At 43.9% G+C, this 25,866-nt stretch overlaps 1 protein-coding gene across 7 annotated transcripts in view; it reads left to right on the forward strand.

Annotated features, from left to right (window-relative positions):
• Positions 1-25,866, forward strand: part of dab1a (DAB adaptor protein 1a) — a 179,745-nt gene that overhangs the window by 114,159 nt on the left and 39,720 nt on the right. For 6 of the 7 annotated variants that reach the window (XM_068319424.1, XM_068319423.1, XM_068319426.1 and 3 more), the window contains one exon: positions 21,154-21,438. In XM_068319424.1, the coding sequence (XP_068175525.1) occupies positions 21,369-21,438 (70 nt within the window). In that variant the 5' untranslated portion in view covers positions 21,154-21,368. Of the gene's footprint in view, positions 1-19,407; positions 19,564-21,153; positions 21,439-25,866 lie in introns of those variants that run through there. The other variant, XM_068319425.1, reaches the window with a different exon arrangement.

The following is a 25,866-nucleotide window of genomic DNA, read 5'->3' on the forward strand; positions in this document are numbered from 1 at the left end:
ACCCCAATAAACTGCTGTGTGGGGTTGTCTTGCTGCGTGGGGTTGTCTTGCTGTGTGGGGTTGTCATGGTGCGTGGGTTGTCTTGGTGCGTGGGGTTGTCTTGGTGCGTGGGGTTGTCTTGCTGTGTGGGGTTGTCTTGCTGTGTGGGGTTGTCTTGGTGTGTGAGGTTGTCTTGGTGCGTGGGGTTGTCTTGCTGTGTGGGGTTGTCTTGCTGTGTGGGGTTGTCTTGGTGTGTGAGGTTGTCTTGGTGCGTGGGGTTGTCTTGCTGTGTGGGGTTGTCTTGCTGTGTGGGGTTGTCTTGGTGCGTGGGGTTGTCTTGCTGTGTGGGGTTGTCTTGCTGTGTGGGGTTGTCTTGGTGCGTGGGGTTGTCTTGGTGTGTGGGGTTGTCTTGCTGCGTGGGGTTGTCGTGGTGCGTAGGGTTGTCTTGGTGTGTGAGGTTGTCTTGCTGCGTGAGGTTGTCTTGCTGTGTGGGGTTGTCTTGCTGTGTGGGGTTGTCTTGATGCGTGGGGTTGTCTTGATGCGTGGGGTTGTCTTGGTGTGTGGGGTTGTGTTGCTGTGTGGGGTTGTCTTGCTGTGTGGGGTTTTCTTGATGTGTGGGGTTGTCTTGGTGCGTGGGGTTGTCTTGGTGCGTGAGGTTGTCTTCTTGCGTGGGGTTGTCTTGCTGTGTGGGGTTGTCTAGCTGTGTGGGGTTGTCTTGGTGCGTGAGGTTGTCTTGTTGAGTGGGGTTGTCTTGCTGGGTGGGGTTGTCTTGGTGCGTGGGGTTGTCTTGCTGGGTGGGGTTGTCTTGGTGCGTGGGATTGTCTCGCTTTGCTGTGCAGCGCTTTCACCTGCAGACTGTATTGTGACTGGGAAATAGAATAAGCAGCTCAACAGATTAATTTTACAGATAAGTAAAATGAGATTTACATGTGTCTGTAACATCTCAGTTTTTCCTGTTTTCAAACCTGTGTTTTAGTTTGGACAGGCAGAAATGGAGACCTATGAAAACAGAAGCTCCTTTTACATTCAGCTCAGACAAAAGCACAGGTGAACAGTTCTCTGATCTGTGATATTAAATTGCAAGACTGCCATTCCACAGGTAAAAGTGTCAAGGTGTGTATCAGTTTCAGCATGTAGCATGATATCTGAAATGTCTGTTGGGCACCAAAATAACACCACAAAAACAAAAAGAATTATTCACCTTACCTGCTACATGGTGGTGGATCTCTGGGTCCGTTCAGCACCTGTGGGGCCCACCCGTTCAGTGTTTTTGCTCAAGGATACGTCAATATGTAAGCTGCAGGACCTCCAACCCCCTGAGGTTTGAATGGCTGCTCTTCCCCCGGAGCTACAGCTGGTTTCTGATGAAGGTTTGACTTATGTATGCATAGATCCTTTCTAATGCACACTACTTTGGCTGATTGCTATCGTTCTACTTTTCTTTTCCCCTCTTCTTCGTTTATTCCTCTCTGCCCGTAGAATTGGTTAAGGGATCCTCTTGTCTCTGATGAACTGAGACTCTTGAGTTTCTCCCTTTTTTTCTCTTCAAGTCCACATTACCATTAGTATTTCACATCATCATTATAGCACTCTCGTGCATTTTCTCTTGCATCCTGCTGTTCACGTCTGGTCCTTCTGGTCTTTTCTCTCTCCAGTGAGCACCAGTTTGGTGTGAAATCGCAAAGGTGTTCACTTTGTTAATGAGTTTTCACAGCAAACAAAAGCACTTTAGAGCTGGCGTTCGCATAGGGATGAAAACTTCCACTGGCTGGCAAAATTCCACCTCTTGTAGTTTGATCTGTCGGCGATGTGTAACTACATTGGACAAGTAATAAAACAAGATCTTCCATATTCAAGAAATCGCCCATTTTATTTCATGAGGTAAATATTTAAAATAAAGTAGTGACATTTCATCTCGCTCGCACACACACACACACACACACTCCCAGACAGAATGGTGTGTGAACTGATGATGCAAGTGTGTGGGTGTGTGCTCATCCTCTGCAATCCTCTGTGTTGAGGATGTTTATTGCCTTCATGACAGCTGTATCCTCCGCAGCTAAATTAACTGTAACAAAGCCACAACTGACAGGCTAGAAAAGCATCGTTCTTTTATTCAAACGATGCACCTATGATCGGCACCATTGATGATATTTTGTCTGGACTGACGCCACAGAGTAACTTTGTGCATGCCCATACAAAGAGTTTTATCATGCAGATGCTATAGAGTCAATAAAAAATCCATTAGGAATCAATACTTTAATGGTTTCCTGTTCTCTTATTCTCAACAGCTGTGTTACATGAAATCTTCCCCTCTGTGAAGCGTCCCAGGTGAAAGGTTGTATTGGTTGATCTACATGGATAATACCCTATCAATAGACAATAGATCTTTATTTTTTCGTACTTTATTTTGTTTACAGAAGATTACTTAATTCTCAGGGTCAGTAAATTAACTGGGTTACACCCAGCAGCTGCTTTAGATTTATTAATTCATATTTATATATTAATTTTTCTGATTCGGTTCTCTTTTTCTTCACACAAAGTTTTCAGCTCTAAGAATATGAGATTAGCTCCACATGGCTGAAATTTACCAACTTAAATCAGTCATAAATTAGTCTTGAGTTTCTTTCTTTTTAATTTGCTTGTCAAGGATGTTTTGTTTTACAGAAAAACAATTAAATGAAACTTAATTCTCTTCGTCAAGTTTCCTTTATTTTTGGTCATAATGTCAACTGAAACAGAACAATCCTCAGGCCACTAGACACGACGAAGACGTCCAGAAATTGATGAAGTTCCATGATATCACCAGAAAGACACAAAAGCGGGCAGAAAAGTGCGTACTTACCTTCTTTTATATTCCTTTTGACTGTTTTGCAGTACTCAGATTTTCTTTAACCACTATTCAAATACATATATTACCTTTTGTAGCTCACTGGGCTCAATTAACAGCTTTGTTTGTTGTAATTGTAAGTTGCAGTAGGCTGACTAGGACACACGTTTTTCCCTGTTGTAGCAGGGAAAACATGGTTGGACTCAGTAACAGTAACTAATGAAGTGTCCCGTGGGTCGATGTCGTACTAACAGCACCAAATCCATGTCGCTGTGTGAATGGTGTGTGTGTGTGTGTGTGTGTGCGTGTGTGTGTGTGTTTGTGTGTGTGTGTGCGCGTGTGTGTGTCTGTGTAAATAAACAAGAAGGGTGTTTGCTGCAGCAGTATGTAAAAAAGGCTCTATAGTTTCTGTGTGTGTGTGTGTGTGTGTGTGTGTGTGTGTGTGGGGGGGGGGGGGGGTTCTCAAGGCTATGTTCCTCAGTGAAGGGCGAAAGACGCAGATTCAGTGTGTGCTGTGGTGCATCACAAAACTAACTGTATGCCAGTTTTATTTACCTATGAATTTGGGGGTTGCCACACACACACACTAATACACACACACTAATACACACACACACACACACACACACACACACACACACACACACACACACACACACACACACACACACACACACACACACACACACACACACACACACACACACACTGAGGTACACATCACTCTAGTCACAGTACATTAACACTTCAATTAATTCCTTACATTCTCATTTCCCCAGAAGTTAAGATCCCTGACACCCTCTCGAACATGCGCACACACACACACACACACACACACACACACACACACACACACACACACACACACACACACACACACACACACTCATCAGTGATGCACGGTGTGTGCGGCGCCCTGTGTCGAGCCTCAGCAGACCCCAGCAGTTTTACACGCTCCTTCTGACATTGTAGCTGGCGAAGAGGAAACCAGAAAACAAAGCATCATGGGTTGCATTTTAATTTCTGTTCCCTGCCTTTCGTCCAGCTAAGGAATAGAGACGGCTAGTTTTGTGTCATCTTCTTTATTCTAAGAATACAATAGATAATGAATGCGTGTAGGGAGAGAGTGGGCTCTTGGTGCTACTGGGGGGATTGTTAGCTACTCCTCCCTGTGGAACTGCTCCACTGACTTCCTCCATAGATGTGAGACTGCAACAAAGTTAGAGGAAGAAATAGACAGAGGCGAATGAAAAGATCTCCTCAGAGGATGTCTCTTTATATATGTCCCCTCTGTCTCTCTCTCTTTGTCTTTTCCTTGCTTTCACTCCATCTGCGCTTTTGTGTCTCTGCTCGCCGATAAATTTTTAACTGTCCCATGATTCTCCCCTTTGTCTCCCCCTCACCCTCAGTGTTTGTAAAGAACAAAGATTCAATATCTATAATTTGCTCTTGCACCTAATTCACAGGGGTGTTTCACTGTGTGCTAACTTAATGCACGGCAGTAGCTTTGATGCGGTTCTCTCTGTGGAGTGGAAGTGACGTCGACCATTTGACCCTGTCTTGTTTTCAGACTTGTATGCAGAAAAACCCCAAACTTCCTCTTTGTTCAGGGCTGTTACTGTGTCAGGCAGCTGTTAAAGGGATAGTTCAGGGTTTATCAAGTATGTTTGTGTGAGTTACTTATCTACAGTGGTACCTCTACTTACGAAATTAATTGGTTCTGGAAGAAATTTCATAAGTAGAAAATTTCGTAAGTAGAGTTGCGTTTTCCACGCAAATGCCCTAAGCCGTTCCAAGACCCCCAAAATTCAGACATAAATGTTTCATGAAGCATAAAAATGCATCAAAACATGTAATAAATACATGTTACAATTAGATTATTACACAATAAACGAGAGTTGTACATAACATAAAAAACAAATAATAGAGTAAAGAATAAAAATAACAGTCATTTACCTTTTAACTGCTGTCCTCATTGTTTTTTGCCCTCTTTGGTTCATGCCCTCTTGCCCCACCATGAACAACAGAATGAATTCCAGTCCTCCTTCTGAACTTCTCCAACCACCCACGCGATGCTTTAAACTCCTTAAACTTCCTTTTGTTTTAATAACGTGGCGATTGTAGATGCGTTAAGGCCATATTCTTTGGCGAGATCAACCAAACGCATCCCTTTTTCATGCTTTTCTATGATCTCTTGCTTTGTTTGTACAGACAAAAAAACTCTTTTCTTTGTCTTTTCTTTTCCTCTTTTCTCCGTCACTTTCTTGGGGTCCATAGTTAATACTCTAAAAGTTCATTTATTTGAATGACGAGGACACTGCATAGACACCTATCTAGCTACACATAGAGGCCCCGCTTAGCCAATGGGATGCCAGGATGCTAGGTAATAGCCAATGGCTGAGCATCTATAAGAATGTTCCGTTCAGGAACCTTTGGGAGCTGCGAGTAGCAGCCCATACTGTATTTTTACCTTTCGTATCCTGAAATTTCTTTCGTAACAAGAGGCAATATTTTCCTGTTGAGGCGTTTTGTAAGTAGAAAGGCACCCCCGTACATTCAGTGTATTACCTTCAGTAGAGGTCAGGACAGGAGACAGGATACCAGTGTGAAAGCTGACTGGTGTAATGATACGCAGCTGAATGCATGTCTGTCATGTCGTCTCTAACTCACACGGTTCTTCTTCCTGCGCTCACAGGAACTAGAAAGCACCGACATGCTGCTGCATTCTGCGTGCTGAGCTCACGCTGTGTGACACACACACCCACATCTTCACCGGCTTGTGTGCTTCACTCGAGTGTCGCACCCAAGAACTGATGTAGTGGAGCTTTATGTGGTTTCATGGGTCATGAAATCTGTGCAAGTCATAAACCAAGTTAACTTTCAATTAAGGTGGAAACATAAAAATGATCAAAATGTCATTGGGTTTTTTTGTTTTTTTTTCTACACAAGAGATTAAAGCAACAGTGGGAAACGTCTGCGGTTTATTTATATTTCTCTGCTACTTCCTACTATACTCTGTCTTTAACGACTAACTTATAAAGTCAAATAACTTTTTAAGACACAAAAAGACTGGAAAAAAAAAAGTTTATGTACTGGAGGAAAATGAACTGAGGAGTTTAGAGGAGACTCAAACAACTCTTAATCAGTGTTGTTGGTGCCATGATTTTGTACCAGAACATCAGAGCTTTCCTCCACTGGCATCAATTTTTTTTATTTATTTATTTAGCATTTTTACATGTTTACCAGTCGTTGTGTAAGAGGATTTGACACACATAGACATAAATACACATTTGGAATAAAGATGAAATTACTCTGCCATCGCTAAACTGCTCCGATTAGCCCAGAGTTAGTTAGCACGGCGCTGCGCTGCAGATCAAGCTGTAAATGTGGAGCTTTAGCGCTAGTAAGGATATATTTATTAGACAAGCGTTTACAGAAGATAAAATGCAGCTGTACCACTCATTTCACGAAAGACTAAAGTAGCTTAAATCTGCATTAAGCAATTTTTTAATACTCGTGGATAGAAGACTATAAAACAGACCACACAGTAAGGAGCTTTTTATAATGTATCAGCTTATAAAGTTCTTATGGCTAAGCCTGTGGCTGTTAGCAGACAATTGCCTACTTATGCGGCAGCAACGCAGCAACATGAACATCCCATTAGGATCCTCCCCTGTTCAACTCCAGCGTTTACTGGTGTTTTGTTGTAGTGTGACCCATAGAGTGTGTGTCTGTGGCCTGCTAGGGGTTTGTGAACACTCGTCTCCTTCAGTTTGCAATCAAATCATGGATTTTAGAGTGAACAACCGGCGTGTTTAACCACCGCGCCGCGATGTTTTCCTTGAAATTGCATCATTTTAGTGTTTGAAATTTAGTTTTTATTGACCTGCAGATTTGGGTGTTGACTCTCAGTGTCAAAAGCTTTAATTTAAAGGGGCAGTAAACTCATTTTAAAGTAATATATATACATATATATAATTTGTTTATCATTATGAAAAAATTTTTTTTTTTAAATTCCAGACGTCTGGAATCATCCCTGGTGTCAGGAAACCTTAAAATCTGCCCTGCAGCAGCACCGTCACATGGGGTCATAGGTCATTGGCGCCCACCTGTCGCTTCATCAGTCAGGGCAGCCATTACAGCACAATATGATCAATGAAGCGATACATCTTCATTTGAGATGATTTCTTGATAAATACGTGTGATAATGTTGGCTTGTTATGTTGTCGCTTGCCGTATATTTATATAATGTCACTTCCATCGTGAGGGGGAGCATCGTAACTTATGATATATTTTGTTTGTCCAAGGTCCCCATTGATCATAAAAAAACTAATAAAGCCACCAAAACATTTGTTTAATTATGTACTTTCAAATAAAACCTCGGGTTCATTTTGGCTTTACTGTCTCTTTAACTTGTGATGTTAAGTATCATCTTGTGTGTGTTCATGTGTCGTCTGGATTTACAGTGCATTGTCAAGACTCAGGGATCCAGTTGCATTCAATCATGTGTGTGTGTGTGTGTGTGTGTGTGTGTGTGTGTGTGTGTGTGTGTGTGTGTGTGTGTGTGTGTGTGTGTGTGTGTGTGTGTGTGTGTGTGTGTGTGTGTGTGTGTGTGTGTGTGTGTGGGCAGTGGTGCTGGGGGGGTCAGTCTTTCAATCAGGAGTCTCTCAGAGGTTCTCTTGGAGGATTCAATCACCTGCTTTCGGGTCATTTGTGCTCCTAGATCAGGTTTCACTGAGCATCTTCAAGAGTGACACACACGACTGAGTTTCACACACACGTGCGCCTGCACACACACACACATATACACACACACACACACACACACACACACACACACACACACACAAACTGACCTACCCATTCTATATCAGAACATTAAAACAGCCAACCTTCAGTTATCAGGCAGTGCTTTCAGATAACGACTCCTCTCCATCCATAACGGTCTCCGGCCTGAGGACTGGGATAGGTACTCTTTGGGAATGAGGGTTTTAAAAGAACACCCATTCAACCATAGACCATGCTCACTCTGCGTGTGTGTCTGTGTGTGTGCACATGAAGCTGGGTTAATGGAATGGGCAAGATCTAAGAGCTGCAAGATTAAATGACTGTGAACTGATTTGATGGTTTCATTCACACAGACATTTTTTACAGCCATGGTTGGAGATGACAGAAATATGTGCTGGAGGCTTATTTGGAATTGATATGAGGAGTACTTCCTCCAAATTTAACATTTTTGAGTATTTTAACTATGCATCTTCACATGGCTTCAACCACCTGTTAAAAACATGCTTTAAAAGTGACAAGACACCATTATTCATTACAGTAGAGAACGCAAACCAGGTATAGTATGACGGTTCCGTCAGCGGGGAACCCGCCTATAAGGAGTGTGGTCCTTAAGCAACATTTTCACACCATAAAGCCGCAAAGTGCTACAGCAGGCATTTCTGTCCTTCTGGGCAAAAGAGAGGAAAAAAAATATCATAAAAACTCAGGTTGGAAGGGAAAGGTAATGAAGCCATCTAGAAAGGAGAAGGAGTGCAGAATGATGTGAATGACATTGGGAGGAATAAGGAAGGAGCAGCAGGAAGTGAGAGGCAGGGGGTAGTGAGGTGAGAAATATTTGTGATTGCCTGGTGTGCCTCAGTGAGCCCTGCTGTTATTAGTCATTCTACCTGCTGCTGAGATCTGCCCCACCCAGCCTTCACCTGCACCCCGCCACCAGGGCCCGTGTTTGTGCCCCGATGCGTTGGTGTGGAAGTCTAATGAGTTTCAGAGCTGGCGATGAGTCTACTGTCTCACCTTTTCTACTCTCTCTGGAGAGTCTCCACTCATCTGGAGAAAACAGACTCTTACCTTGGCCTTTGCTGTAAATCGCCCTTCAAATGAGTTCCCCTCACACCGGCCTGGACCAGAGCTCTGCTGAGAGAACAGCTTAATGATCCCCAGTCTGATAAATGGAGCTTCCAAGGAATGAATGGAAATGTGTGCTGAAGGGAATATTTGAAAGCTGTATTGTCTATCAGGTGCCCTTCACTGAGAGTGGACCTCTTCACCGGAATGGATTGACCTCTGCAATTTATTAGCTACAGCGCTGACATCCATCACATCTGAGCCCTGAGCGACACGCATGCAATAATAATATCAGAGCAGCCTCATACAGTTGACCATATGATTGTGTGCCGGCTGAAACTCTGGCTGTATGTTTTATTAAATGACCAAATGGGAGGTGCTAAGACTTCCTGTATGGTTTCCTTTAACATGCTTCCTCCTCCTGTGATTGGATGCAGGTGAATGTTTCATTTTCTCCTCTCTGCTGCTCTGACTGGATGTTTGGATCTATGACTGGTGCTATGATCCAGTAGCCATCCCTCGTCCCTCCATCCTCATCAGTCCTCTGATGCATTCCCACTGTTTCCATCCTGTCCCTGTTTTATGGGCCTCTGGTGGACATGCCTGTCCTTGTGTTAATGTGGTAGTTGTGATATTTTTAACAAGCGCAGAAATTAAGTGTTTCTAAAATCACAAAAATGGTCTGACTTTGCAGCTCCCTTGGCTTAAACCAGAATTCTGTCTTTTTAATTTGAAAGCTCCAGCAGCACCAGGTTAATAAACCAGCTAATAGAGTGGATTCACCCATTTTACAATGCAAGATGTTTCTCCTGTCAGATCTTAATGTAAAAATGTTTTATTGATTATTTTCCCCCACTGCAATGCAGGGCAATATAGGAAAAAAAGAAATCTCAACCACATTATTGTTCAGATGGCTGTTGCTACCTCCATATACAGTAAATTGCACTTCACATACATGTGAGGAGATTGGAGTTAAAGCGTCATGCTGGAAACTGGGGATGAGCATTTCCTGATCCTCTCTGTGGGTGTGACGGGCATTAAAGCTCCAACTGCAAATCAAAAGACAAGAAAAGCAGCTAACAGTCGCAGCCTATCAGAGTATTGAGGACATGAATTTGTGACGGCACTTCACCACCACTCTTTTTGAGATTCCAAACAGCATTCAATAGTGAAGCACAAAGAAGATTTCTCCGTGGTTTCAGTCTTTTTATACTTCGCCTTTAGCCCAGTCCTCTCCATTGTCAAACTGGTGCATGACACATAATTCTGTATTTTTGAAAAACATCAGTAAGGAAAACCCCCCTTTAGCCGGCTGCACATTTATAACAGTATGTTTGAAGTTTGTAACATGCAGGAAAATCTCCTGTCAACCCCTTGGTTGGTTATCCTCTCTCATATATTTAACTGCTATACATATTAAACAAAAACTATACAGTATATATATGTTTACTTTTTGTTTATGCAGTAGGATTACAGGGAAAAAAAGCAATTACAAAATCAATACAGGACATTTCCACAAGGCTAGTAGTACTCAGGAGGTGTGGAGGATCTCTGGAGGTGTGTGAGGATCACTGCTCTACACTTACCCTCTCATTCAACTCACACACACAGATTACAGATGGCCGGACCTACCAGGGTGCATTATCCTGCTCAAAGGCACTTCAGGGGTTAAACTGTCGACCCTGAGCCACAGCCTCCTGCTTCAATACAATCATTATGAACCATTTAATAATGGAATCTAGCTGCATTTGTAAAAGCCCCAAAGCCATTACTTTAGTAGATGGATGGATCCAGCAATCTTACAGACTCCACGAGGAGCTATTGCAAAAAGTAATAATGTGTGTGTGTGTGTGTGTGTGTGTGTGTGTGTGTGTGTGTGTGTGTGTGTGTGTGTGTGTGTGTGTGTGTGTGTGTGTGTGTGTGTGTGTGTGTGTGTGTGTGTGTGTGTGTGTGTGTGTGTGTGTGTGTGTTGTGAGATGTGTATAGCGCGTCCTCAGCCCAGTGTTGTTACTGGGCCAGGGTTTGGTTGTAAATTAAGACAACAACAGAGATGAGAGGGTTGGAGAATCAGAGGAACACTTCCAGGTGTTGAGGGGGATTTAATCACTCACCTATGAGACTAATGAGAGCACACACACACACACACACACACACACACACACACACACACACACACACACACACACATACGTACAAACTAACAGTCAAACTGTAGACTGGCGGGACTAATTACCCCAAATCCACCACGGATTTGCAGGTACAAACTTACAGCTTGCTGTTTCCTCCCAACTCATTACACCACTCATTTCCTGCTCTTCTCTTCATCTCGTCGCCATCTGAAGGAGACGCTGAGGGAGTTAGGAGAACAGAAAAAAACACCAAAAAAACGGGTTGTCGCTAGTAGGTCAGGAGGAATATAGGGAAAGACAGCTACTCTCCATTCTGGTGCTGGCTGCAGGCAGCGCTACAGGTAACAAACACATCAGTCACACACACAGGACACCTGTTACCGTACAGATGGAGAGCCCTGGGAGAGGCACACACGGCAATGAAGAAAGATGAGCAATCAGGAGGAGGCAGGAACACAGAGGAACAGAGACAAAGGGGAAGGGAGGGATAATATTTTTCAAGTGCAGGTTGTTAAAGGAGGTGGTGAAAGGGGAGGAGAGGTGAAAGGTGGTGTTTGGGGGGGTGGCGGGGTTGCTGCTGCACCTGTTTGTGTAACATTGGGGTAACAAGAAAGAAGGGATGAAAAAAAGTGGAGTAAAAAGACGGAGTGATTCTCTTACCTGTGTTGTCTGCCTGCAGCAGATGTAGTTCTGTGTCACACACCCACGCGCACACACACACACACACACACACACACACACACACACACACACACACACACACACACACACACACACACACACACACACACATACAGGAGTTAACCTTCATTACCCGTAGCCTTATCAGCTCTCTCTGCTCCAGAGATATACCGTTATAATTTAAGAGTCTAAATTTGTAGAATTTAAGGTATGTGTGTGTCTATGCATGTGCATGTGTGTGTGTATGTGTGTGTGTGTGTGTGTGTGTGTGTGTGTGTGGTTTCGCCCCCAGCTACATATCTTAATCTGCTGTTTATTAGCATATTCTCTTTTAGCTGGTGGTGGCATCTAATAGGCTAATTTCACAGCCCTGCTGGCCTTCATCTCGCTCCAGGAAGTAAAGAGGATGATGTGTCTTGGGAATAAGATCAGAACCAGAAAAGAAGAGCACCAGCCTTTTTTGTCTCAGATACTACTAAATGAGACCGAGGTAGAATGGAAAATACAGGGTTCTGCATTGAGGGACACATTTAGAAAATCTAAACTCTTTGTTTTGGATTGCACCATCATGAGCGTGTTGTAGAAGAACCCTTTACTTTACAGCAGTAAAGTGAAATGACATGTGGACTGTATGTCTGGTGCTTTGAAGAACACGTCATACTTGAATCACTTTTTACATTTATTGATGAAAAATTTCAATAAAAAAAAAGATTCTTGATTCCAGCTCCGTTTGAAAGCCATTCTCTAAAAGGAAGTGTACAAATGTTTGTCTCGTGTTAAACCTCATTATAACATCACCAGCAGTGTGTTGATGGTGAGTCTGAAAAAAGAGGACTCTTTTGGTGTTTCTTTTAGATTTGTCTCACAGACAAGAGAGGTTTGGTAGTTTTCTATTGGGCCATCACCAAAACTGATAACAAATCTGTAGCGGTGGGAACTTGAGTCTTATTTCTGGGGAGCCAAACAGGGAGCATCCACAGACCTAAATATTAATCCATCCAGATGCAATGAGCCTCTTTGTGTGTTTGGCACTGGATATTGGTGTGTGTGTGTGTGTGTGTGTGTGTGTGTGTGTGTGTGTGTGTGTGTGTGTGTGTGTGTGTGTGTGTGTGTGTGTGTGTGTGTGTGTGTGTGTGTGTGTGTGTGTGTGTGTGTGTGTGTGTGAGAGAGAGTTAGAGAGAGAGAGAGGAGGAGAATCAGATTTCCTATTCCACTCACACAGATGCTCTTAGACTCCTCAGCCTGTGACAGCACATTTCCTTCCCTCTTCATGCTGGTTGCCTCCTCTCTACCAGCTCCCTTTCCCCTCCTCCTCCTCCACTTTCTCCTCTCCCTCCTCCCCTTTCTTTCTGTCAATGCAAATTTAAATGATCCATATTAAAACGACAGGGATTTGTATATAAAATAGACTACAGTGCAGTAATAAGGACAGAATTCTTGTTCGTCTTTCTCTTCTAATCCCAGCTGCCTCTTTTCCCCCACAGCAGTCTTCCTCCGTGGCTCTCTCTCCTCCTCTTCCTCCATCACTGTCCTCCTTTTTGTGTTTTCCGCTCACTTCTCCCCAGCTCTCCCGGCCCTCTGTGCCGGTGTATGCATTGGTATCATTAGCGGCTCTGCTATGATGGATGACAGTGAGAGGCTGGGGCCCGACGGGGTGGGACTCTGCTTTAGTACACCATCATTACCTGTACCGCATTCACTACATGCAGACACAATCACTTACACACAAGCACGGATGTGTCAGATATACATGTGTGTGTGTGTGTGTGTGTGTGTGTGTGTGTGTGTGTGTGTATGGACCCGTGTAACTGCACCAAACTGTATTTACAAGTGGTGCACGTCTGAACAAATGACGTCATTCAGATGCCTCATTACAGATGGAGAAAATGTCTTGAATTTTAAACGCCCATTCTTCTCTCCCCCCCCCCCCTCTTTATTTCTCTGTCAAACACACACTGAGAAACACTTGCAGCCTTTTCTGAGTTTCCAGAGGTTTATATTGACTCAGAGCCCGCTGGGAAGTGAATGCCAATAACCCCTCCACTCTCAGAGAGGGTTCAGACAGACTAGCAGTCCAATAGACCGTAGGGTGCTAAAAGGGTCTATTTCAAGAACCAACACAAGGCTTCACCCCCAGGAACTTCCACAGAATTCACATGCAGCACAACATTTTTGCACTTTGCCAAAGTCTGTGTGAGTGTGTGTGTGTGTGTGTGTGTGTGTGTGTGTGTGTGTGTGTGTGTGTGTGTGTGTGTGTGTGTTTGGAAAGTTCAAAGATTTTCTATTCACAAATGGAAATTATGCAAATCATATGAATGAAATCTGACAATCCTGTGGCGATTGACTCAAAGTCCACCGATGACATCAGAAAGTGTGGTCTCTATCTAGGTGTGTGTGTGTGTGTGTGTGTGTGTGTGTGTGTGTGTGTGTGTGTGTGTGTGTGTGTGTGATCATGTTGAGTCCTTAAGGAACAGCAGGAGCTTATTAAACGCGGACACTCTGTAAAGATTGATTTTATTTGGCCGTCTGCGTCTTAAGTGGTGACTGTGGTGTACGTGGGCGATTAGACTCATGGCGGAAGGCAGGAACTGTGACTGACTGATGTCCACTCGTAGCAGGAGGCATTATGGGGGAAAGCAGCAGAGAAGATGTACTTGTATTCCTTGTGGGATCCATCCCGAGGGTTGATGAGGAGTAGATTGAGCTGAGACATTCCCCCTCTGCTCCGGCGGTACCCCTGGTAGCGCAGGCGGACTGAAAGGCAGGGCTCGATAAAGCTCAGCCGCTGGCTCCTCCAGATGTGTGTTTTGGTACAAGTAGCTGGCAGCGAACTGCTCAGGCAGGCTTTTGCCAGCGGCTTGCAAGTGAAGTTAGTTTGGGGCTGTCATTGTTGAAGGTTTAGCCTGGAGCATCCTTAGCTTCTCTTAGTCACTGCCTGCTCAAGTCCTCTGCCATCCTCTGCAGCTTGCCTTTCTTTCAACACTTTAAAGCACATCAACTGAACAGAGCTGCGCTATTAGAAGAGATTAAGAGTCTCATGCTTCCATACAGGAACCACATGCTGATAGATGCTTGTTGATGCACGGACCCCCCATGATTGAAGGAATGTAGGGCTTTTAAAGTGTCATTCATAAACATGATGTGTTTGATGTGGACCAAGACAGTACGGATTCAATATTGTGCTCTCACCACGTGTGTTTTGTGATTGGCACGGCCCAAAGGAAAACAAGATATGTCCAGTAATCCTTTGCTCATTCGCGCTTCAACATGCCTGGCTTCACCTCATCGCGGATCTTTGGTAGGTAGTGGTGAGTAGTGAGTGAGGTAGTGAGGTAGTGAGGTGATATTGTTAGAAGGATGCTGGGCTTTGAACTGCCAGGCAGGAGGCCTAGAGGAAGACCAAAGAGGAGGTTTATGGATGTAGTGAAAGAGGACATGAAGGTAGTCGGCCCAAAAAAAAGCCCAAAGGAAAAGAAGAAGTCAAGTGACACCGTACACGCATTCTATTGGCTGACAGCATCTGGAAGTGCGCTGCGTTTCGAGACTCACGAAACACTTAAAAGCACTTTAAACAGTCTATAAGAGTGTTGGGAAATGTCATACAGATTAGAAGGTGGTTTAATATCAGTATGGGGAGGGTTCATAAATGTTTAAATTACCGAAAATAATAAAATAGTTTGTTGCAATATCGCGGAATTTCGTTATTTGCAGGTGGTTCCTGGAACGCGAGTAACAAGGGATCGCTGCAATTTGTGTAATTTAAAAAACTTTTTTTTTTACATTGTATGTATTTAATGTACGCTGATGTATTCACATTGTTATAGACACACAAAGACGTGTCGGTCCTTTCCTTTACCGTTCCTTCCTTGTCATCATCTATCTGTGTCTAAGTATTTGCTCTAAGAGGCCCAGTTTGAAAAGTACCATGTCTCCCTGTGTGTGTGTGTGTGTGTGTGTGTGTGTGTGTGTGTGTGTGTGTGTGTGTGTGTGTGTGTGTGTGTGTGTGTGTGTGTGTGTGTTTGTGCAACAAGGTCGCTCAACACCATGATTAAGTGTTTTGAATAATTGATGATTGCATCCCTCATTAAGTCTCAGTCTTCTGCTCCGCCGGGCTCCGGCTCTATTTTTATGCATCAGAATCCTCCTGTTTTCCTCTCCACACTCAGTGAATCGATCACTCGCTGTGGACTCTGTTGAGGGTCCAGACGGGCTGCGGGGCTTCCACATCCTGTTGAGTGGACACTTTGAAGTGTCCAGCACCACAATAGTCTGCAGCTCAGTGATGATGGGGTTTTCAGGGCAAAGAGTGACTTGTAGCTTTAGAGCTGTTGGAGACCTGCTGAGAATATATCATTGTGAGGCTGTGAACGGGACCCTAGGCTACAAGTAGCGTCTTTGCTACCTTTGCAAAGCCTTTTCTTAGTTCCGTCTGTAATGTGCTTAAATGATGATGCAATAATACAATACGGTCCCACATTGCTGACTTTTTTCTCATCATAAATGATGCAAATCTGGATGTGAAGAGCGTCTGAAGTGACAAATCTGCAAAGTGATCGAGGAGTATGGATACTGATGTAGTGGAATAGCAGAGTGGCTTTAAATCAGACAGTTGGGAGATGAGACTGACTGAAAGGTGGAGTCAGAGAGCAGGTTTGATCATAAAGGCATCTCCACAGCTGTAGTTTGTACTCTCTCTCACACACAGACACACACACATAGGGGAGGTGCAGGCAGAAAGAGATTTGTTTTCATACTTTCTCCCCTTAAAACATGAGAAGGCAGGAATTCCCATAAGAAAGCACGTCCCTTTGATCTCTACATCCATGTGTCTGTAAATAGGTTGCACGAAGCCTGTGTGTCTGAATGCGTGTGTGTTCATGACTTGTGTTCATTTGCAGTCAGCACATTTATTTGAATCTGTTGTCATGTGCACTATTACGTCTTGCAGGAGAGTGTTGGAGGGGAAATTGTGCTTGTATCTTACTTTTAGCGTGTCTGCTTTACCAAAATGATAATTTAACTCTAGATTCTGCATCCTGCTATTAGACAAATACAGCTACATAGAAATGCCATCCTGTTGTTTCTCACTGGTCGGCGGCGCTATCCTTGTCTTCCATGCTGATTGAGATGCCTTTTCCTGCTGCAGCTTCTGCTCCTGAATCTTTCTTCCAGTCACTCAGACGGACGCGGAGCCAGATCCCAGAGCAGCGCTGCTGCGTTTCCGTCTTGCAATGGGCTGCTGTGCTGCCTCGCAGTCGGGCTGAGTGCCTGCTGAACTAGCTGCGCTGCTGTGCTCGCAGGCTTCCAAGTCTGCTGCAGTCGCTGTTGCTTGAACCATCAGACAGCTGCGGTAACAATCTTCAGGCGCTGGTTGTACTTGGCACAGATTTAACCACTTAAGACACAGTTTTATTGTGTTGCTGCAACCTCAAGAGAACTTAAGAGGTCTGAAATTTAGTGCTGGGGTGTGACATGGTGTGGAGGTGGAAGGATTAGTGTCATAAAAGGGTGTTCGGAGCACAGGCCCGAACGTCAGGCCTCAGCTGGGGCAACGATATGGTGGTTTGGTAACATTCTGCTGCCGTTGCTGCACTGGAAGAGTTTGTGTTGTGTGGACTTTCCTCATTTCGGCCGGGTCTGAACTAGGTTTGTCGTGTTAAGTTACCGGTGTTGATTTCATTTTGTATGAAGGCTTCATATTGTTTGTTCTGAGACCCTGAAATGGGCTGAACATGACCCTGGCGAGCCGTGGGTGAGAAAGCAAATATCCAGAGCAACAGAAGCCAATATTGAGCGGCTCTCAAGGGTAAAGTGTGTGTTATGTCAGATTGTGACGATCTTTGACTGGAGCTGCTCAGTGTCGGAAGAATTCACATAGAGCAGGAACTTGATAATGATGACTACGAGTATAAGTTTTTGTGTATTGGTTTGTGATCCATCACTGACGTTGTGTTTCCATCCAAAAAAAACGTAGTTTTGTTACCTTCTACCCAGGCAGCGTCAATCCCTGATAGCGAATACAGTATTCGTAATCTCAATTTCTAATCTCTTCCTAGTTTCACTATAGTCCCCTCTAGTCATCATTTAAGAAGACATTATTATTTTCAATCTTTTGAATGCTTTTTTGACTGTTAATCAAAGGAACGACGATCTGGAGCAGCAGCAACAGTTTGAAGTGACTTGAATAAATCATTTTATGTGATTTAATCTATCATTCAGAAGCTTAATATACTTTGGCTGTATCATGAAAATTGCCCTAGCCAATTATCTAAATAAAGATTTCATCAAGGGCGCAGCATTATTTTATGTGATGAGCTTCTACCTACATTAACGTCTTATTGATCATTTTCTTAGTTTCCTCTTCCCTGCTCATTATCTTCATCTGTTGTCCACACTTTCAGCCATCACAATCTTTGTTAATTTTTGATTATTCTTTGCTAATAGATGAATGTAAAATGAAGATTGAACCTGTTTAATCATTGACTGAGTATGGGGAAATGGAAAGTAATGCATCATCGTATAATCTGGGTGCGACGCTGAACTTTGACCCTCAGTTTGCGGTCTTTAGTCCTCTCCGAGCGCACTCAGTCTGTCTGCTCCTTCATCCATCGGTGCGTCCAGTCCTCTCATCTCCCTCAGCTGATTTCAGGTCAGATCAGGTCTCACACTGGTATGTGTCATAATCTCAGTTTTAAATCGCTTTTGAATTATGTCTTTGTTTTGTTTTTTGTTTTGTTTTTTTTTAAGCAGAAATTGCTTTGCTCGACCTTTATTTCGGTCTTTGCCTTGTGAACATTATTAGTCTATAAGCTGACATTTAAAGGTGCTATTAACAAACTAGCTGCCTGAAATGGGGGAGCATTTAAGTGCATCTGAGTTTTAATTTGAAAGCCTGTTCATTTATCGTACAGACATCTGAATCATGACAGAATGTAACTTGGGATGACCTTTGATACGCGCGACCGTGGTTATTCATCAACGACTACAGCATAATGCTGCAGATAAGGCGTCTGCGTCGGTGTTGGAATACAAAGGTGGCGAAGGTGAAGGTGGGGTTGGAGGAGGAGGGGGTAAAAGTCAGAGGATGGAAAGAGAACAGGTCTATAGAACGATACTGTAGAGGAGCTTCTCTATGATAATTCATTGTGGAGACGGCAGGAGAGCCAAATGAGTAGAGCTGTTAATCTAACTCTGAGCCTGATGGACAGAACAAAATTACTCTGAGAGTGGGAGGTAGGAGGAGAGAGACGGGAGGAGGGGGGTGTTTAGAGCCAGCACTACCCTCCCCACCACCAACCCACCCACCTCTCCCTTTTCTTTTTCGTTTTCTTTCCTGTTTCCTGGTTGGCGTTACTGTAGCTGCATATGATTTCTGGGCATTAAGCTGCTTGTTGGCAGCCTCCTGTTCATCAAGTCACACGTAATAGAGTGTGTGTGCACTCCTCACACACACACACACACACACACACACACACACACACACACACACACACACACACACACACACACACACACACACACACACACACACACACACACACACACACACACACACACACACACACACACACACACACACTCTTGTGCCTGTTGGCAGTACCCCATTTACAGACATCCAATTTACTGTTTGTTCCTTTCCCTTCTTTCTCCTCTGGTCCGGCGTCAGATTGGCGTCTAAAGCCAGACACGCTGAGCTCTGCTCACAGCCATCCTCGCTGCTACTTTTAGCTTTGCACGCTGATTCCAGGTCAAACCGCCACTACAGTGTTCACGATGGCTTTTGATGGTGCTGCTCTCTCCTTCATGTTTTCTGGAGGCAGGGGATTTGTACGGCTGAAGCCAGACATGGACCGCTTCTCTGAGAAATTAGCTTGTTCTTCCCTACAGGGACTGTAGCTTAGAAGCAGAAGTCTTCCAGGGCTCTCTGGAGAAACAACCATATGTCTGGAGCCTTGGAGCAGCCTGGAGAGTGATGCCGCAGCACATTTTTCATTTTCTAGCCTCAGAGCCTGGTTTCTCCCCCATTCTCACCGGCTGACATGTGACTCTTTTTGCTCGCAGTGGTTGGACAAGTTGGACTTCTTCAATTAAGTGAGTAGAAGTCTCACAGGAGTAATTTAGCAGATAGAACATGAGCTCACAACTCATCTCAACCATTTTTTTTTCTTGATACATGTTTTGAATTACATGTTTCACGTAAAGCAACAGAAATACGTCTTTAAATCTTTTGTTGCTGAAGAACTGAAGCTGTTATCGTCTGGGTTAAAGGCAGCGAGGGTTTTTTTTTTTTTTGAGACTGCCTCTTTTCTTGTCCAAGTCGAGGATTAACAGTTTTTTTGTGTGTTTTTTTTTATAACACAAGCTCCAGATGCTGCCTGAAAGACTTCACAGCTAGACGAAAAATGAATTCAAAGAACAAAACGAGAAGAGAAGAGAAGAGAGGGACAGAGGGGGACATGTTCAGGGTTACGGCTGAAGCCTATTCTGATTCTACTTACTTGGGCTTTTTTCTCGCCGCTTTTACCCTTTGCTCATTATCTTACTCACCCACTCTATGTTCCCTCACCCCTCACTTTCTTTCCACTCTGTTCATTTCTCTTCCCTCTAACCCCACTCTTCATACTTACTCTCTCTCCATCCATTTGGTGGAACAGTGCTGCTGATAATGCCTGTAATTGGAGTGACTCACACTTTTCCAGTGTGTTTGGACCAGATAAAGAATATTGTCAGCATTTTGCCGACATGGCCTCTGCTGGCAGAATTAAATGGACTCTGTTCTGTTCTGTCTGCAGCAAATTAAAAGCCTTTCAATTCATCTGTTCTCGCCCGAGGCTCACAGGGGCCTCCTATTCACACAGAAACACCGTGGAATGGGGGGGGGTGATGGTGGTGGTGGGGGGGGGGGGGGGTAAGAGAGATTTCCTTCTTTCCAAAGATACACCAGTCTTTTCCGTTTTGTTCAAATCTGCTCTCAACCGTTGTTAGACGGAGACAGCGAGAGAATGAGAGGTCAAGCCTGGTAGTCTAAGGAGAGGTGGAGATCAGCTCCGAACGCAGTCCCATTCATTATCCGGCTCGTCCACTTGCAGATACCTCCTGCTGTTTCAGACTTCAGCGTCGCTGCGTAATAAAGAAGTTTGTCAGTAGTAAATGTGTCTGCGTGACAGTTCCGGGTGCTTTAGGCTCAGGGTTCAGTATAAAGCAGCAGCGGAGGGGCAAGAGGGAGCAGAACGCTGGGGTCACAAGGACCCATCAGACGTGGGAGTGGATTTATACGCTATGAATTATTAGTTGTACCTGTCCTTTCCATTGATAATAATAACACATAAGGATCATCTGACTGCTTGTGTCAATTTTTTCTTGCACGATTGTATTTGTTCGGTAAAAAATAGAATTCCTGTCATAATTTTCTTACTTTCCTACATAATATAAGAAGGAGGTGATTTAAAGAGGTGGGGGTGTTTTTCCAGCTCTGTCCTTGAAGAAGCACATTTTAGATTTGGCGGAAGAAGTGTAGAGCAAGTCCCTCCAATATGTTACCATGGGCAACATGCACTCAAGGCTCCCCTTAGAAAACAAACTCATTCTCACAGTCGCTGAGAACTCTTGCTAGCTCTCTCCTGCCAAGTTTAAACAGGCCTTACTGAAGCAAACCCTCTTTCTTCCTCTCTCCCTCCCCAGCTCTCTGTGGCTGTGTGTGGGATGTTGTGTCAGGGCTGAAGCCCATCCCTCTCCCATGAGCCTGTGTGCCCACACACACACCTGGCGCCTCCACGCACACACCCGGCGCCCCCACACTCACAGCCGGCACTGACACTGTGAACTGGACCCTCGGAGCCCACCGGATCCCTTCGGAGCCAAGCGGAGCGGAGTATCAGTCCAGTTGGATTCTGAGGATGTCAACAGAGACAGAGCTACAGCCAGCGGTCAGGCCCAGCAGCGTCAGACGGGACTCCAAGAGGAAAGGTGAGTCACACCTGTTGTCATCTTCAAACTGTGCTGGTTCTGCTCATCACCTGTCGGAAGGTTCTTCAGTCCACCCACATGTTTCATATGAATACTAAGTCTTTACAGATTTTTGGTACCAAGTCCAGAGACGTTTTTTTTTTTTTACAGATTCACTTTACATTTTCAGAATAGAATAGAATAAAATTCTTGCACCGACAGTTGCCTTAAAAAATTTGTTGTACACTTGTGTATGATGACATTAAAGGCACGTTCTATTCTATTCTATTCTATTCTATTCTATTCTATTCTATTCTATTCTATTCTATTCTATTCTATTCTATTCTATTCTATTCTATTCTATTCTATTCTATTTTCTTTCCTGTTTGCTAAAAACCTGTCTTAAATAGTTTTTAAACACAGTCAGTCTATAATAAGTTTATAATAATATAGTGAGTCCTCTCACAGTCGTGTATCAAAGGTTGCAACTTCACCCCATCGCAGATTTTTGGTAGGCAGTCACGTGACACTGTACGCGCATTCTATTGGCTGACGGCATCCGGAAGTGAGCTCGGAAGTCGATAAGAATGTGAGACAAGGTAATACAGATAGAAGGTGGTTTAATATCCTCATGGGGAGGGTTCATAAACGTTTAAATTACCATAAATAATAAGATAAATAGTTTGTCATTCTATCGCGGAATTCATTAATTGCGTGTGGTTTGTGGAGCGCATTCACAGCGAAGAAAGAGGGTGCACTGTACCTGGAAACATTGTTAGGAGGCTGTTTGCAAAAAAAAAGCATATAATTCTGTGAGTAAAGTTCATAAAGATGTGTTGGTTTTCCACACTGGTGTCACGTGGGTTGGCGGTGAAGGGGCAGACCTACTGAGGCAGAAGTAGGAGGAACTATTTGTTTTGCCAGAAGAGGATATTGTTTAATGTGTATTTATTTGGCTCCTCATTAGCTGTCTCTAAACTGCTCCTCCTGGGGTCTGCACACAACAAAACACACAAAACAAATCATTTATTCTCTCTGAGTCCTCACTAAATACACTGATCTTCACCAGCACCACTTTGCCGGCGACTCTTCTCCGTATGAAACGAGTCGTGATTCGTCATCGATGATGGATTTGGGTCAGACAGCAGAATGTAGGGCTGCTGTTGTTCATGGCTAATTAACTGGTGTGGTGGTATTCACCACGCAGGAGCAGGGATGTTGTGGTTTGTGGGAAGTAAATAGATCCAGGTGTGAAAAGCTCCAGAGGCACGTCGCTAGCAGGTGTATGAGAGCGAGTCCTGGTGGCCTCGGGGCAGAGGTGATGCGTGGGGGGGGGAGCAGGCTGGCAGCCATCACCCAGCTGCTCCCTGCCTCCTGCCCATCTGCAAGAGCCACACCTAGAATCCTCTGAATAAGCATCTGATTGATGGAGCAAATACTCTGGACGCACACAGACCACACACACACACACACACACACACACAATCAGTATCACCTGCAGCAGATTGCCTCATTGCACACGGGAAGCCTCAGCCCCCGCAAACAAGCGCCAGTCCCCCCCCCCCCATTCACTGCAAGAGACGGCAGGATGAATGCCTCTCATGTCCTATTTAGAAACAGTATTGTTCTGCTGCAATGGAGATCATGTTCATCATTCAGACTACTCTCCATATGTGGGTAGATACACACACACACACACGCACACACACACACACACACACACACACACACACACACACACACACACACGTGTACACACAGACACAGGGACTGGGATTGAAGCCCAGAAGAGCATATGAGAGGAAAGATGAATGGTTTGCCTTCAGCATGCAGACTGTAGGGTTTGTGGTTTCTCCCCTCTGCCTTCATCCCCTGTCACACACTCTTTTCTTGCTCTCGCTCTCTAAAAGACACACACACACACACACACACTCACACACACACACAGGCACACACACACACTTTACTTCTTGGCTTCTCTCTGCACTGCTGCCATAATTAGTTAATTTATCACATCATTGACTGAAAGAAAATTAGTTGTCGATTATTTTACATCTGAGTGCAAAATTGTCCAATATTGAAACAATGTCCATTTCAGGTTTCAACCATGTAAAGCGTTATCTAAGGATTATATTCTGTTCATTGCATTTCTAAGAGTAAAAAAATAATTTGTTGAATTTGAAGCAATTTGAAGATATCTCTTTGGACTTTGTCAAAAATAACATGACATCATTGTGTAGTTTTTCTACATTTTCTAGAATGAATTTCAAATTTAATTTGATTATAACCAGCAGGGAATTATTTCAATATCAGTAACTGATTGTGGAGTCGAGCTGCGGTTGTGTTTCATTTACTATTTAAGGTGAGCCCTTACCCACTTATCTCTGTTCTGATCCAGGCTGTTCCTCCCAGCAGATACACACACACACACACACACGCACGCACGCACGCACAAACACACACACACACACACACACACACTCGGGTGATGAAAGTCAAATGCAATCACATAGCACACACAAACAATGAGTGTGTTCTGGGGCTATGATGTCCCAGTGAGCGTCTTGTGTGTAACCTGTGTTCCCACAGCGTAGAATGTCTTCGTGTCCAGCCTCTGGTCTCTGTCCCTCCAGACCAGTCAAGGCGGAATGAAAATATATCCCCTGAATGTCTGATCATCATCGGGGTACGATTCAGCTGCTGTGAGGATCCCTATATTGATAGTTCTTCATTCTCATAACATCCTTCCTCTCCCTTCTCGTCCTCCTCCTCTGCTCTGACTCCTACATGACCTTGCTCTGACTCAGTGAGGCACAGAGGAGAGACGGAACGTGAATAGAGAAAACCAGAGCGACTAATGAGTCAATGTGAAAGAAGGCTGTTTAAATCTCAGGCCTTTGTTTCACCGCTCTGTGGTGAAGAATGTGATGAAGGAGATGGTTGGACTGCTGCGTGTCACACACTAATCACAGGTCTTGTGTGTCAGAGTGTGTTTGTGAGTCTCACACTTCAGGTGCGTTTCCACTGTATGTTACATTGTTTATCTTACGGGTCAGTCTTCCTTCCGTTGCTCTCCTTTCATTTTTTTATTGAATTACCATGACAGAGATAACCTTTGACCTTTAGCATTTACATGACCTGAATGGATAACTACAGCTTTTTTCTGGTTTAGATAATGAATTAGACTGTTTTATTGGTCAGGCTCATTTCATGAGGTATAATAGTTTCTATAAATCCTCCATAAATCCACAAAGATTACATCTGTCTGCCTCCCTACCCCCTGTGATTTTCACTGTCCGCCCCCGCCTCCTTCTTTCCACACCACTTCCAATTATTACAATTCCAATATTAATGAATATGTTCATTCAGACGGCTGGTTGCCAAGTTTTTAAGATTATGAGAGGCTTTTTTTTCAGCTCAGTCACAAACCGTCATCATAGGTTGTTAATGGATCAGTAGATTTTGTCACGGTTGGGTGTTGCTGCTCTGCCGTGCTGGGGGGTGGCAGGGGGAATGGCCGAAGTTTTGCGTGGAGTCTCATCTCCACACCTGGTCATGATCAAGCTTTTTAAGCCTGACTCTCTTTTGCTTCAGATTGTCTCGTACCCTTGCTTTGCACGTCTAGTTTGCTGAACTTTGAGAGTTGTTTTGTATTTCCTGGAATTTTGCGTTATTGATTAAATATGATTGAAAGATTCTCCTCGAGTGTTCTACGTTTGGGTCCAAACCCTTTCTGCCGTGACAGATTTAGAGGTCTGCTTTATTCATCCCATGTCCTGTGTTACAGAAGAAGGGTAAGAATCACAAATAGCACAAAAGCGAATATGGAATAGTCAAGTAAAGTGGAATAAATAAAAAGATCAATAAAATACATTGGGGATAGTTTAAAAATAATAGTAAATACAATACAGTGCGCCCTCGTTCCTCACGGTTAATGCGTTGCAGGAACCACATGCGAATAACAAATTCTGCGATAGTTCGTTACCCTATCTCATTTACGGTAATTTTAACGTTTATGACCCTCTCCATACTGATATTAAACCACCTTCTATCTGTATTACCTTCTCCCACACTCTTATCGACTTTAAAGCACTTTTGTGTCTCACGGAAGTCCGAGCCTCACGGAACGCACAGCACTTCCGGATGCCGTCGGCCAATAGGATGCACGTACGGTATCACATGACTGCCTACTAAAAATCCACAATGAGGTAAAGTCTCAAGCGTTGATGACCGAATGTGTAAGGGCGCACTGTAGTTCACAAATAAATAACCATAGTTTAATACCGGTACATACCAATAAAATCCAAATAATACTACTGCAGATAAAAAATACTTGTGTTTAACAAGATAACTTGATATCAGAGATTTTTCATTCATATTATTTCAGGCAAGGCAAGGAAGAAAAAAATTAATAAGCAAACAAATAAGCAAAGCACATAATTCAACAAT

This window comes from Antennarius striatus, chromosome 7 (assembly GCF_040054535.1).
Source record: "Antennarius striatus isolate MH-2024 chromosome 7, ASM4005453v1, whole genome shotgun sequence".
NCBI classification, from domain to species: Eukaryota; Metazoa; Chordata; class Actinopteri; order Lophiiformes; family Antennariidae; genus Antennarius; species Antennarius striatus.